General features: G+C 46.2%; 1 protein-coding gene across 1 annotated transcript; it reads right to left on the bottom strand.

The window, feature by feature from the left end:
- Window positions 1–680: 680 nt before the first annotated feature.
- Cnpy1 (canopy FGF signaling regulator 1) lies at window positions 681–8,678 on the bottom strand. Its single transcript, XM_008847264.1, has 3 exons — window positions 8,179–8,678; window positions 6,469–6,565; window positions 681–2,391 (listed from the first exon to the last, which is right to left on the bottom strand). Exons 1-3 carry the CDS (start codon window positions 8,320–8,322, stop codon window positions 2,351–2,353), a joined length of 282 nt encoding a protein of 93 aa, XP_008845486.1. The 5' UTR covers window positions 8,323–8,678; the 3' UTR covers window positions 681–2,350.
- Between the last annotated feature and the right edge of the window lie 6,280 nt (window positions 8,679–14,958).

Here is a 14,958-nt window from a genome sequence, read left to right on the forward strand (position 1 = left end):
ACCGTCACCCTTTCTCAGGGCAGCCCAACCATCCCTCCATCCACCTAACCACCCACCCATCCCTCCATTCACCTACCCACTCACCCACCAATCATCCATCCATCCTTCCATCCACCTACCCACTCACCCACCCAGCCTTCCATCCACCTAACCACCCACCCATCCCTCCATCCACCTACCCACTCACCCACCCACCCATTCATCCACCCACTCACTCATCCCTCCTTTCACCCATTTCTAGAGATTCTCAGAGAATCAAAAGGGTGGGGAGCCGGTTGGCCACTTGGGACTCCACTTCTACACACTGTCCTTCTGAACAAGCCTCCCGCTGGTGAAGAAGCAACATGTGGTAAATCAACCAGTGTTACACCGATGCTGTCACGTCACCGTCACCCTTTCTCAGGGCAGCCAGTGAGACCCCATGACAGTGGCCCCTGCTCCACACAGATCAGGGACAGGGTAGCCAAGGGGATTCCAGCAGGGACGAAGCGATTCCCCTCATCTTTCCCTAGCTGATTCAAGGGCAGTGGACTTCTGTGACTTCCATATTTCAATTTTGTTTGATCCCTTTTTATCCGCTTTGTTCCTTGCTTTAAAAGCAAATAACTTGAAGAGCTTACACTTAGGAAGGAGAATTAAATTGCAGGTGGAGTGTCATAATAAAAACACACTGGTCTCTGACAGGTATATTTTTATTGCAATGACTTAACATTCATGTTCACTGCATCTCAGTACCAAACTGCCACATGCTACTGACTGGCCTTTAACATGTCTAAGTCTAGGATTCGCTCACAAGTTTGCATTTTAAAAGCAGAGCACAAAAGCGTACAGAAAAAACGGCTTTTCCCAATCCCACCACAATCTGAATTTTAAGTGATACATAAACTTTTTTGGTCACGTACATTTATGCATTTGCTACTGAGCCCCTATGTGAACTGACAGACAGACATCTGACCTATTGCATTGACTATTTTTTTAGGGCTTGTTTTAGTCAGTATTGATCTTTCCTGTTGGGACTTTGGATCATTTCCACTCTGCACACTCCAGTGAAATGGGTCCCCTTTCTTGGCTTGGTCTTAACAAAGATAGAGGGCTTGTCTTGGCCAGTTTGGTTTTGGGGTTATGAGAACAGTGACTCAGGCAAATCTTCCTGAGACCCAAACCAACCATTTCATAAAAGTTGGAAAGTAAGCTGGGCACGGTGGTGGTCAAGGAGTCCAGTGAATGATGTAAATTGTGTTGTTTCTGGATGATTATGTGAGCATCAGGCTTTCTTGGCTCTTTTAATGCAAAATTTCCTTCATGTTACCCACTAACAATGATGAGGGTTTTCTTTTAAATTATTATTAATTATTATTAAAACAGGTGTTCCCCAATGTGCCTAATAATTAAGAGTCAGATTCCATGGAAGACACATTTAACAGACAATGACATTGTCCTGTTCCCACATTTTGTGTTATACTAAGTGTAGCAAAGTTGAGTTTCCCTCCACATCCTAGGTCCCCTTCCACCTCCACATCGCAAAGAATACAAATCTTGCTAAAGACTGACAGAAGAACATAGCAAAATCTACACACTAACTACTATCTGTGGATTTTTAGGAAAAAACAAAAACCCAAGGAGAGATTCCTGAAAGGCAAAAAGGTGTTCAGTGCCGTCTTTTAAAACACACTGCAGCCAGACACTAACTTCGAATCATCCGAACTCAGAGTGTTTAGAAAAGATTGATGTGATGAATGTTCACTGTGAAAAGTGCTCATTTTTTAAAAATCTGTTCTAACAAATCTTGGGGATGAAATTTTAAAACTTAAGAGTTTCTGGAAGTATCAGTTTCACTCTTGATAAAGAGGGTTGGCTTTAACAGCACCACCCAGGGCCCTGTAGAAGACCCAATGCGGGATTCAATGCGATTGAATGCCTTAAATCTGCGGCCAATCAAGTACTTGAGAAATCAAACCAAGCTCTTACTAAACAGCACACGGTGCTGTGCATGCCAGATACATCTGCTGGGAAACACAGCCCGTATCCACCGTTAAATCCCCACTGACTTTAGGGAAAGGCTACACTTTTTCCCACGGCTAAATTTAATGCTGCTCTATTGCCAATCCAGTTTCTACCCAAATAGGCAAAGCAGAGCTCAGTTTTAAAAACGCCTTCTCTTCACCTACGGGGACAGTTGGGCTCTGTCAAGATGCCAAACAAGAGATTTTCAAACCAATATCACACATGAGACAAGTCAGATACAGACACGAGACAAAATCCCTTATCACGGCAGGCACATGGTGTGGAGGCAGACAGCGACCTCCGGGGCTGTGGCTCGGTGCCGCTCTACCACAGTCCCACATCAGGCCTAGGGTTTGGTGCGATTGATGATAGGTGCACCACACAGATCTGGAAAGAAACATAAGATGGCATCACGAAGGGGTTCAACACCAGGCCACAGGGTTGCTTCCATTCCCAAAAGCACAAGCTGGTGGGAGCATATTGTTGAACTTTTATTATGAAAAAATTAAACACACGCAAAAGTAGAAAGGAGTACATGTCCACCTCCTCTGGACCCTAAACCTAGCCTCCAAAATGATCCCCTAAACCGACTCTAACGTTCTCATCTCATCTTCCAGTCTTCTCTGGCCAAGTGTTGAGTGACCTCCCCCACAGGCACAGGAGAATTTAAGGAAGATCCAGCACAGGACACTGGCTTCGAACCTGGAGGCACTGGCTATTTTGAGTCACACTGCCTTTCCCGTTGGAAGCAGGCATGCCAAGCATGCTTAGAAAGGCTGTGGATTACTTTAGCCACATAATTTACCTGAAATATGCCAGCTTCTGAGAATAATTATCTCTATGTGTTAGATTCTAAGTCTCCTTATTTGGGCTGAGGAGTCAGATGAAATTGGAAATGCTAGTACCCGTGTGGGCCAGCCGTGTCCAGATAGTTGAAATGCCACTCCGTGAGATTAGAACGGGTATGCGGGGAATTCTGTAGGCAAATGTTTTAAAATGTTGTGGTTTGATATCAGAGCAGACGTGATCGATGTGTTCCCATGCGTACCCTTATCTCTCCAGGAACAAGAGTACTCCTTCGCTTAGGAATCACTGCAACGTGACCTCCCGCTTGTGTGCACACCACTCTAGGTCACGCTAAGTCCTATCACATTACTGTTTTAGTCTTGATTTCAAGAAATAAAAGTGACCATCTGAAGCATAGGTTCTATACCTTAGACTGGAACACAGCACAAGGAAAACCTAGGAAAACAGAGATCGCTTGAGGAATAAGCCTGGCTGCTCTGCCTTGCCCCACAAGCAGAATGTGCCTGGTGACGCACCTTCCACCCAGCGCCCCAGTGCGTGGCATCACAGTGGTGCTCACAGATCCAGGCAACTCTGCCCCTCACTGAGGACTTTCCCACCCAGCAGAAGATGACACCGGTATTTATGAAAATCTCACTCATCTTTCAAACGCGATCCCCGCCCAGCTTTCACATAAGACAGGTCTCCATTTTCCTCATGTGGCTGTGCATGTGGGTGAGTGACTGAGCCTATATATTAGAGTCCGTGACTGTGTCCTTACTGGCTCTTTTACAGAGACAGGGAGACAATCCAGAATAAGCAACAAAAAGCAAAATTCATATAGAGAGAGTATATGTTGAAAGTAAGCTTCCAGAAAATCTCTAGAAATATCTATTTTCCAAATAATTATTTATCTCCTTAAAAGCGAACATTTTCCCCGTTCTCAGGATGGCCTCTTACACATGGTGTATTCTCAGTAAGTAGTTATTGGTTAATGTACAGTTCCCTAATCCAACACACACATGCACCGACATGTACACATACATGATATACCACATATGCACATACACATATGCACACACAGAGCTATGGTATTATTTCCACTGCAGGCTGCAGTGATCACGTCATAGTTAAGCTATTGTCTAACACAAGGCAGCATGGCCTCTCCAAAACAGACTAGACACCCTGCTCTGGCAGGAGACTCAGTGACTGGACTGTTTTGCAAATTGCATTCAAGGTATCAGGAATTTTTGTGACCTATGCAGGGGGGTCCTGCAGCTACCCCCCGAGTTAAAGCACAACACTCCTTTTGCTGATCCTGCATCCGCTAGAATTTATAAACTTGTCTGTCCCTTTTGAGAAAGAGCCCATGTAGCTTAGGCTGGCCTTCTGTGTATGTGCATGTGTGTTGGGGGTTCTGTGTACGTGCATGTGTGCACACTCACCAATACCAATTCCTGAGTGTACGTGCAAGATGCCATCCTGCGAACTAGGGAAATGTTCACCTAGTGCTTTTAGGGAGATAAATAATTATTTAGAAAACAGACACTTCTAAAAATTTGGCTAGAAGCTTGGCATTTTAATCATTCGGTGTTTAACTTTCTGGCAATAATTTATTTCAATGTGAAAAGGCTGTCTATTTTGTTTTCATGATGCGGTGTCCGCCTGTTTCAGTAGTGGGGCTAGAGGGAGTTTAGTTTCTCTTAAATGTTAATTGCTCTCAGTTTTTAAGTTAGGAATGGAATATATATGTATATGTATATACATAGCATGTGTCATAAAGAAGCCTGAGCGAGCTCTGTCCACAGCACTGCACAGATGCACAGCACTGCACAGACCCACGGCACTGTGCAGACCCAAGGCACTGTATAGGCCCACGGCACTGCAGAGGCCCACGGCACTGCACAACCCACAGTACTGTGCAGACCCAGAGCACTGTACAGGCCCCACAGCACTATATAGGCCCACAGCACCTGCAGCCCCACAGCCCCCTACAGGCCCACAGCACTGTGCAGGCCTGTGCAGCACTCCAAAGCCCCACAGCACCCTACCTTTGATTCTCCACAGCTCTGCTGATGGTATGAAAGAATTTAAAGGCAGTCAGATGCTAGCTATGAGTCACCTGGTGTTTCTCTCTAGTGATAGTGCACTCATCCTAGTCTACTCTCTAGGCTTGGGTTTTTCTCAAGGGTAATGTTTCTTTTTTTTTCCCAATTACAACTACATAGAAAGAATGAAGGGAGATTCTTGATGTTCCTGAATCAAGCCTCTGAGCTCGGGAGCAACCTTCCTCCCAGAACCTTAACTCCAGGGCAGGGACCCTGGAGACAGGCATTCCGTCCTGTCGTTCTGGTTCATCACAGGTGACTGTGGCCGATTCAGCTCTTTATAAGGAAAAGAACAGGAAGACAGGTATTTCTCGCCCATCTATCACGTATGTGTCAATATCTCAGTGCAAACACCACATGACTGAATTGATTGAAAACTTCAAGAAAGACTTTCTTCAGGACGTACAGCATGCACTTACATGAACTTCCCAATTTTCTACACTATTTATCACTGAAAAAGCTCTCAAGCTGTTAAACAGCCTTCTTCATAGCATTTTACTACATTTGTCAACAAGCTCCCATTGAAGGGATTCTAAATAGAAAACATTATTATCTACCAGAATGAGAAAGCTTTAACTGTCTGGTTAGTGGTGGGGTGTGTATGGGTTCTTATCTAGAAACTTCTGATGATATCAACAGCAACCCGCAAGCACACAGAAATATTACTTGCAGGGCTTGGGCACTGCATGTACTGGTTGTGTGTGTTAAGCTGTCTTGTGAAGACCCGCTAAATTCTGTGTTGAGCCTCCGTGTAATTTAGCACTGCTCTGGTTTAAACTGTCCTCCTGAAGATGGCCGAGAAGCACAGCTCAATACAGATTATGCCCTTACCCATGTGTAAACATGTGTCAAAAGCCATGGCACTGGATGTCCCGTCAACCAGACTGGGGGCAGGGGGCAGTAGTCACAGGCTTCACCATGGCACATAGTAAATAACCTGCTCGTTTTTTTCCTAGCTTCTGAGGGGCATGTGTATATCTTAAAATATGAAGTATTATTTAAACACTTTGGAGCCAGAAAAAAAAAACTTTTTAGATGCAGCTACGTGAGGAAAAGAACCTCTTTCCCCACCAAATTCCAACACAACTCCCAAACCAGACAAGCAAAAAAACTTAAAATTTTTTTTCTTACAAAATACAAATCCCTCCATGTGCATTGGTGGTATAGTGGTGAGCATAGCTGCCTTCCACAAAATACAAATCCCACTTTCTGCTGGGAATAAATACTTAATTAAGAGCATCTCCCTTCCTGAGCCAGGATGGAGAGATTAAACATCTATAAGTTTAAAAATAAAGCCAGTGGCTTTGGGGCCACCTAGCTCTGAACAAGAATGGGCTCCTTAACAACGAAGGAGCTTGAATTCTTTTAGAAACCAGGGAAGGAAAAGCAGTGGGGGACACTTTCCCCTGGGTGTCTGTGGATCTTTCTGGCACAGACATCCTGCTCCCAGAAGGCTGTGCCCCACCTGACTGGCAGGGAAGTAGGCTGGCTAGGGTTGCAGATGAGATGTGCAAGGCTGAGTGAGAGCACAGAGCGAGGCTGGAAGCACGTGTTACATCAGACACAGTACCTGATTTCTCGCTGCACAGCACGTCAGCTAGATGCTGTGCCTCCTGCGTGATAAGTAAGAATATTTCATCCTCATACTCTTCGATTATGGCTTCACACTGCAGAGACACAATAGCAACATGTGTGCAGACAGGCACACGGGCAGGGCCCCTTGTTAGGAAAGATTTAGCAACGTTTTAGTAGCTGAACACGCGAAACCAGGCAACCGAGGCAGTCCATTTTCCTGGGCCCTTTTGCTTTAATACATCGCTGCACTGGATTGAGTCTCTTTCCAGAATACTAACTGCATCATTTTGCTGGGACTTAACTAATTGATTTTTGTGGCAAGATCTAGGAGGATGAGGAGGGAAAATAGTTGTATTTGTTTCTCTAAAGTTTGGAGTATAAGTCCAGGAAGAGGTGTGTGTCCCACAGAAGGAAGCCTTTATTTTCTATTTTCTGCAGCGTTTTAAAAAACAGCTCCGGCAAGCAGCTAAATGAGTTTCCTTCTGATTTAACATATTGATCCACTCTGTAGTTTGAAGGTATGAAAACAGTTAAGGTATCACAGCCACCAAAACAATTGCACCTGCCAGGTTAGCACCGGAAAAGCTGCGTTTGGGTAACGCGGGGAGGTTTCTCTTCGTAGCATTTAGAGATCCAGCCCCAATTCGGCTGCTTTCTAAAACATATAAAAAATACATAAAACACCCTGACATTTCAGAGAGAGGGGAGCTCACATTTGCCAGGATCTGAGGATGCTAAATTCCACCTGGAAAACGTTTCTTCCTTCAAGAACCACCAGGTGATGCTTTTAGGAATTGTTAAGTTCCTGCGGGCCAGCCACTGGAGACTAGTAAATCATTTGAGTTCATTAAGCAAGACTCTAAAATTTTTAAATGGCATTTAAAAATATTTAAATTCCACCATAATGTGTTTATTTAAAACCTGTGAAATGCAAACACACTCACATCACCATGCAGATTCCGTGGGGCTTTTAACCCTGAATTATTGCCCTCACTTTTTAATTAAAATGAAGTCTCCAAATGTCAGCTACTCGGGGCTTCAGCATGCCTGACATTTTGGCCAATGTGTGAACTTAATACATTTTTTAAACAGGCCTGCCCATCACTGTGTGATTCAACAGCATTAAGCAAAGTGAAATATATTGCAATATATTTTTGCCAGGCACACTCTAGCACGCCAGAGGCCAGCATTTATGTAAAATAAACATTATACTGGAAGGAAATTTGGAATTATGCCAGTGATCTCAAGCCTTCGTATAACCTCGTCTGTGCTACAAAACTTGAATTAACTCAGGAAAAATGTTCTCTCTGTGGAGCCTGTGGGTGGGGGGGATCTCCCTGCCATTACTCTACCGTTTTGCTATAAATATTTGAAAATGACACTGGGCTTCCATTTGGATTTTAGCACAGAAACCAAGGCAACTACTTGCTTGGATGGAGACCTGTGACACATCCCTTCCTATCAGGACAGGCTGAGGTCACCCCACACAGGCAAATTGGCCTGACAGTGTACAAATGCTGTTCCAGTCCCTGGAACTGGGGACAGAGAGCACCTTCCATAAAACTCCCTTCAACCTCCGCCGTGGGTTAAACTCCAGAAGCAGCAGGGCAGCACAGGAAGCTGGGGCATCTGTGTGTGCCTCTGACTGTCCTCTAAGTAGAGGAAACCCACAGGCTCACGAACCTGGTCTCCGAAGCGAGCTTACCGCGAATTTCAAGGGTCTGTAGGCATCAGAGTAAAAGAAGAACTTTTTGTATTCTGAGTACATTTTGTCCCCCTTTCTCGGAGCGTATCTCCTGAAGTGCTTCTGCTTAGTCACTGGGTCGTCCTCCAGCTGGTAATCGTTCATTCGCTCACACACTTTATCCAAAAGGTCGATGAGGAACGCCTCGGACTGGGCCAGGGGGACCTACAAGAAGAAACGAAACCGGCCAGGACCCTCGCCTTCCGGCTAACACTTGCCCGAGCCGGTGGAGTGAATCCACGGAGACAGCACCGACTTCCTAACGCGGCAGCTGCTAGCTCGCTTTGTCACGTGTGTGCTTGGATGGTATCAAGGAAAAGAACACGTTTGAAAGTGGGCCCTGAAAACTTGCAACAAACTAGAAACCAGACTTGTAGATATCATTTCAGAAGTTACTGAGTAAAGGCTGAAGCCCAGAAAATGGGAGGAGAGAGGGGGAGAGGCGAAGAGGAAGAGGAGGGGGGAAGAGAGACAGAGAGAGAAGAGAGACAGAGACAAGAGAGACAGCGAGAGACACAGAGACAGAGGCACACAGAGACAGAGACGAGAGAGACAGCGAGAGACACAGAGACAGCGAGAGACACAGAGACAGACACAGAGAGACAGCGAGAGAGAGACAGAGACAGCGAGAGAGACGAGAGAGACACACTGAGAGAGGCAGAGAGACACAGGGGCAGAGAGAGACGAGAGACAGAGACAGACGAGAGGAGACACAGAGAGAGACAGATAAGACAGGCAGAGAGAGAGCGCGCTCGTCAGTTCGGTGGGGCGCCCAAAGCCTGCCCTTCCCACGGTCACGGTGCCCCCTTCGCCTTCGGCCCCCGTCACGGCGGCTGCGGTGCCCACACCGCGGTGGCCTTGGGCACCCGGGCGCGGAGCTCGCGCGTCCCCCTCCCCGGCTTCCTCCCGGACCGCGTCCCGCGCGCCCCTCGCCCACCCGCCCAGCGAGGACGCGCCGCGCTCCCGCCACCACCTCCGCCCCGGGCGCGGGTCAAAGAGCACCCCGCGCCCTTGGAAACCGAGACAAAAACTTGTGTGCCGTCTAGACCGGTCAAGGTGCAGGAGGCCGAGTCCCCGCGGTCCTTCCGGAAGGGGGCGTGGGGCCGCCAAGGGCGCCGGGCCCGGCCCCGGCTTTGCGCGCTTTCTCACTCTCCACCCTCCGCTGATCAAAGTAGGAAGTTTGCATGACAACCGCGGGGAAAGGGGCCTGCATGACAAATGAACTCGGTTTCTGCAGTGTTGATATATCCAGCCCCCTTTGTCCCCTTTCACACGCAGTGTGAACCCTTCCGGTGCCAGCGACCGCGCGACATTCACAGGCGCGCTCGGGGCGCACAAAGGGTCTCGGCTCTTCCCCGCCATCTGGCCGCAAAGCCGACCCGCCCGCGCGGGCCGAATTAACATGAAAGCTGGGCCCGCGAGGTCCCCCCGGTTTCCACCAGGAATCAGCTCTGGGCAAACTTGTGAAAAGGGAGCGCAGGAAGAGGAGAGCGAGGAAGGCGCCCCAGGTCCCTGCCCCACACCTGCTGCTGCCCAGGTAAACTGCTCCCGCTCCACTCCAGGCCGACTGGGACCCGAGCCCCCGGCCTTCCAACGAGCAACTCAGTCTTCAGCGACCTGGAACCAGAGTCTCTCAGATGGCAAGCTCTGATTTCCAAATTCACCATTTTAAAAAGATATCTGCTGCAGAAACCTTAAAGGTTCCAAGTGCAGTTTCAATGCAAGTGGTATTTTATTTATGACTTAATTATTCCTAAATTCGAGGCTCTATAAGTTGCAAAAAAAGAAATCCTCAGATAAACAGACACCCCTGAAAAGCGGCTAGCTGATGGCCACTCACGGGTGAACGTGGAGGGCGGGGAAAGGTTCGAATGCAGACGTGAATTCTTACGTGGATGACTTAAGAGCAGACCGTTATTAGAGCGGTGACGATGGGTCTTTTTCTGTGCTGGGAGTGTTTTACAGGTCTTTCCTTATCTGATACGTATAAATATATGCAGTATATAAAAAAACAAGGCAGTCACTAGGTGTCCGCAGAATTTTAAGTCAAAGTGAAGAGTGGGCTTTTTCATTAAAAAGCCTAATAGCAACCAGGAAATTCACCCCCTCTCCCGCCCGTCAAAAAAGTAAACAGTCTCTATGCATGGGGGTGGGGCAGTGCCTGGACGGGAGGAGCCTGGGTGGGGGCCTGGGTGGGGGAGCGGGCCCTGGGAAGCCCAGTCCTGTTACCCTGCCAAGAATCCGTCCTCTCACTCCAAGCGTTTCCTGTCGCCTCCATAGAAACTGTTGTTTTCCTTTTCTTTTCAAATTGACCTAAAATCCTGAGCTGTTCACAAAAATTGCTGAGCCTTGTAAGTTTGGGACCAAATCATGATACTCTTGTGTGAAAGGCCTTCCATCAGTAACTTTTGAGAGGCTTTTTGAAAAAAAATTTGCTGTGCTGCATATTTTGAAAAGTCCTCCACATTAAAACTTTCCAGTAGACTGTTCTTAACAGTGGGTTGTCCTTATATAATTTTACACTTTTGAATATAGTGGTGATCCACCCTACCTTAACACAGATAGGCTAAAGGGGGGTAGCTGTGGGAATTTCTACAGTTTTAAGTCTGTGAAGATGGACAGCTCTTTATGGAGTTAGCTGGCCCTTTGCAGGAAGTCTTTGAAACCAGGAGTTGTTCAGGCAGAAGGCTCACAGGTCAGCACATCACAACTATCACTGGAAAAGGAAGGAACCCTCTCAAAGTGACGGTGACGAGGTCATTTACGAAAGTCTGCATGTTTTGATCTTAAAATCCCAAAACACCCGCTTTGGGGAAAATTTTTTTTTTAAAAGATGTTTGTTAGTGTAGTTCTTTATACATGTTTTAAAATGTCTATGATTAGGGTTTAATATGACTCTACTCAGCTGAACTCTTTTAGTAAATTTAAAGACTGCTCATAGAATAATTGAGCCTTTCCCCCTCAAATTGTTTTGAATCTTATTGATTCTGAGAATGCTGTAAGGACTTGGAGTCTTTCTTTCTACACGGAGAAGGTTTTGAATGGACTTGTCAATAAAGCGATTCCCATTGTAATCTTCCCGGAACCTTGCCTCCACCCTCCAAGGACGGTCTCAGAGATACTGGCCTCATTAAAATATGAATGGAAAGGCTGGCCTCTGCGGTGTCAGCAGAGATGGCTCAGGGTTCAGGGCAGTTTTCTTATCGGCTGGTGCGGTCTGTTTTACTGAGACTCCTTCAGGGCAAGTTAGAAATGTAGACGTGATCCATGACATTTTCCTTGCTATTTTGGGAGAACCCCAATCAAATGATCCCTGACTTCTCCTAATGTTGAAGCCCACCTACACCTCTAAATTCCACATGGCATACACATTGTCCAACCCCCTCCCCACCCTTGGGCTTCAGGCTCCTGACCAAGGCTTGTGAAGTGAGCCAGAGACAGTGGGGAGAAGGGTCTCCAGATCAGAGCTCTGAAACAGAAGAAAAGTAGTTGAGCATTCTGGCTCCAGAAATTTACAGCTAGGAGTTCATTACAGACCAAGACGACAACACTTCAATTACCACCAATTACAGCCTGCTTCCCATGTTTTTCATTACTGTGTCTCTGTTAATCTTGTAGCAAATTTCTTGCCTGATAGATATCACAGTCATGCAGGAATACAGTTATGTCACAGTGCACAATTGGATGTGGAGACCGTTGTTGCGCTGCATCTGTCTCTGCCATCACAGCCTGCTGGACCCCAAGAAACTTCACTTATCTTCACCACTATTTTGGAGTTTTTCTTTACATATGAAGGCAGCACATAACCTGCTTAGTGACTGATAATTAATTCCACACTGTTGCAAGATTTTCCTTTCTGGAGGGTTGGTTAGTGTAGAAATTTTAATTGCATTATAGCAAATATTGCATCTGGTTTAATCATTAACTTTTCATTTATGAAAAATGGAACCACCATTGATATTGGTTAAAAGTCATATTTAGAAGTGAGAATTCAAAGCCCCTTGCTTTAGGCTGCATCAGAACCTCAGTTCAGAAACTCTTGTAGGCTGACGCTATAATTAGCTTGTATGTTAACCGACTGCTATGAGTTTGTTGTCTGACACGCCTTCATATAATATGCAAATAGCATCCACTGTTTAGTTATATTAGACACTATAATTACAAATAGGAAGGATCTTACTTTGATGGGAAGTAACAAAAGTTGATGGATCTATATATAGTATCCCGCATATCTGAAAAAAATTGATCACATCTGGCCGTGATCAATAAAAGAGATTTTCCAGTAGCCCGTATTTAAAAAAACAAGCTGCTGGATCATCACAAAATTCTTCTACCTGGTGTTTCAAGATTGTACAAAGTCTGTGTTTATACTGGAGAGTCTGTGGGCCCACAAAGACTCCAGCACAGTTACAATATCAGCAAATTCAACACCCAAAATCTGAGTAATAGCAGCAAGTCACCCTGGTTTTAAAAGAGATTTTTGCAGGTATTTTCTGTCTTTATCATTCACGGATGCATATCAATACCATATATTCTCAAGTTGTTGAAAAACAGTAACAAAGTGAGAATCACGTGACAGGGGGATTTTTCCCAGATGCCAATTCCAATTTCTATTCTAGAGGAGAATTTTATTTTCAACTCAACATTGGCTGAAGAGGAAAAAAAAAACCAAACGTATACTGTAGATCAGAACTAATGATTCCTGAATGGGAGGGTCAACTAACTCAATCTGATTTTCCTTAAAGTTGAAGAACACGTATCTTATTTTGATTATTAAATGTTAAATCAGCACTGTAAGTGGGCTCCTCATTAAAAAAAAAATACTCTGCTAATTTAAACAAAATCCCTATTAAGTTTCAAACATACTAGGTGAAATGAAAAAAAATACAGCTACCCACATGGAAATATGATCCCTTTCCAAGCTCTGCTGAAGTCCTGTAAGGAGGCTGAGGCACAGTCACAACATGGCCTGGCTTCGTCCTGCCGCTGGCACGGCTCAGAGGGCTCGGCTGCTTCAAAACGCCTGACAGGAGAAATCAGGAGTGCCCGGCTGGGCAGCAGCGGAGGGCAGCATTAGCAGGCCGAACAGGAGTCTATGTATTCAAGACTGAGCTGGCCAAGTTGCATGGAGGGCTATGGCCTGAGACTCTGTCTCCAAAGACTAAAATTTTTTAAGGCATTTGTTTATTCATTTACCAAATAATTGCAAGGTTCCATCTACATTGCAGACAAATGTACTTCTCAAATATGGACTTCCTTAAAGACTCCCGTGACTGAATTAACACTGAGGTAACATTTTTAACGAGAGCATTGTGCAGTGAGCATTGGCTGACGACAGCGCGGCCCCGTCTTCCGGTGTGGACGGAGATGCCTAAGCTGCGGGCTGCTGTCTGCTTCACACTCTTCCAGCACACAGTCTTGCCTTCCAGATCTCGGCACTGTGGTCCTTACCACGGCCACCTGGCTGTCTGCCAAGCCAGCTCTGCCAAACATGGTCACAGGTACAAAGTGGGCAGACACACCTTGGGAATCTGCCATGGCATGCCCACCTTTGTCTTGTGCAGCCTGGGCAAATGGCAAGGAAGTGGTCAGCCTTCCAGGGGAAGTCTGGGAAGTCTAAGAGGAAAAGTGTCCGGGGTTTGAGTGATGAGGTTAGCATCTCCAGATGTGGCAGTCTCCACAGCGGGAAAGAATGTGCACACATGCATACACTTCCATACATATGTATTCACACACATCCATGCACATGTTCCCATACACATGTGGGAACATGCCCACACACATATACCCACATGTTCACATATGCACGCACACATGCATACAATACATCTCATACATCCACACACATCTACACATACACATGTGCTCACACATGCACATCCATTCACACATGTTCACATATATCCATGTATACATGTGCACCTGCATCCATGCACACATGCTCACACACATTTGAACAGATTGCTCCCTCACATCCACACATGTTCACATACATTCACACACGTGTCCACACAGCCATGCACACATGCTCACACATGCACTCACATAGGCACACACACACTCCCAGATCATGCAGAAGGCACCAGCTGACAATAAGAACGAAAGTCCTGTGTGGCTTCTACATGAGCCCAGTGACTTGTGAGATTGGATGTACATGTATTAACTCTATACGTGTGCTAATCCATTTGTCTGTGTACATGCCTCTGTGTGTGCAGGTACATATTCTTGTGTGCACTCTACCCACCTGTCCATGTGCATGTCTCTGTATGTGCTGCAAGAGTACACATGTGCATGTATGCATTCTATGCATGTGAATCCACTTGCACACATGTGCCTCTGTGTAAGCAAGTATACACATGTGTGTGCCCCTTTCCGTGTCACAGTGCACAGCCTGGACGCTGTCCACTTTCTTTGTCTCTCTCTCCCCTGTAGACTGGGGTCTAAGAAGGCTCAGGCTGTGTCTGGGACACTAAATAGGCAGTATTCTGGCCCCCTGAAGGAAGGTTCTCGCTTGTGGTGGTTCACAAGCCCACTTCCACAGGAGATAGATTCAAGAATGCCCGAGGCACCCCCAAATATGCACCAACAGGCTGCCTCTCCTTATTCCCACCCCACATCAGGAGACACAGGTGCACCTGGGACACCCCATAGTAAACCCTTCTTTTTTCAAAGGGGCCCATAAAGGTGTCACAGGTAGGGCTAGGAGGGACCCAGCACAGCTGAGCCCTGAGCCCATCCTGG

Source organism: Nannospalax galili, unplaced genomic scaffold, assembly GCF_000622305.1.
Source record: "Nannospalax galili isolate Female #2095 unplaced genomic scaffold, S.galili_v1.0 scaffold302, whole genome shotgun sequence".
Classification (NCBI taxonomy): domain Eukaryota; kingdom Metazoa; phylum Chordata; class Mammalia; order Rodentia; family Spalacidae; genus Nannospalax; species Nannospalax galili.

What these genes read in the sequence shown, in the direction of transcription:
- Cnpy1 (XM_008847264.1), bottom strand. Translation starts at nt 8,322, where the DNA reads ATGAACGATTACCAGCTGGAGGACGACCCAGTGACTAAGCAGAAGCAC. An exon ending in ACAGACCCTTGAAATTCGCG is followed by an intron (nt 6,566 to 8,178) that starts GTAAGCTCGCTT and finishes GTGTCTCTGCAG; the next exon opens with TGTGAAGCCATAATCGAAGA. An exon ending in GCTGTGCAGCGAGAAATCAG is followed by an intron (nt 2,392 to 6,468) that starts GTACTGTGTCTG and finishes GTTTCTTTCCAG; the next exon opens with ATCTGTGTGGTGCACCTATC.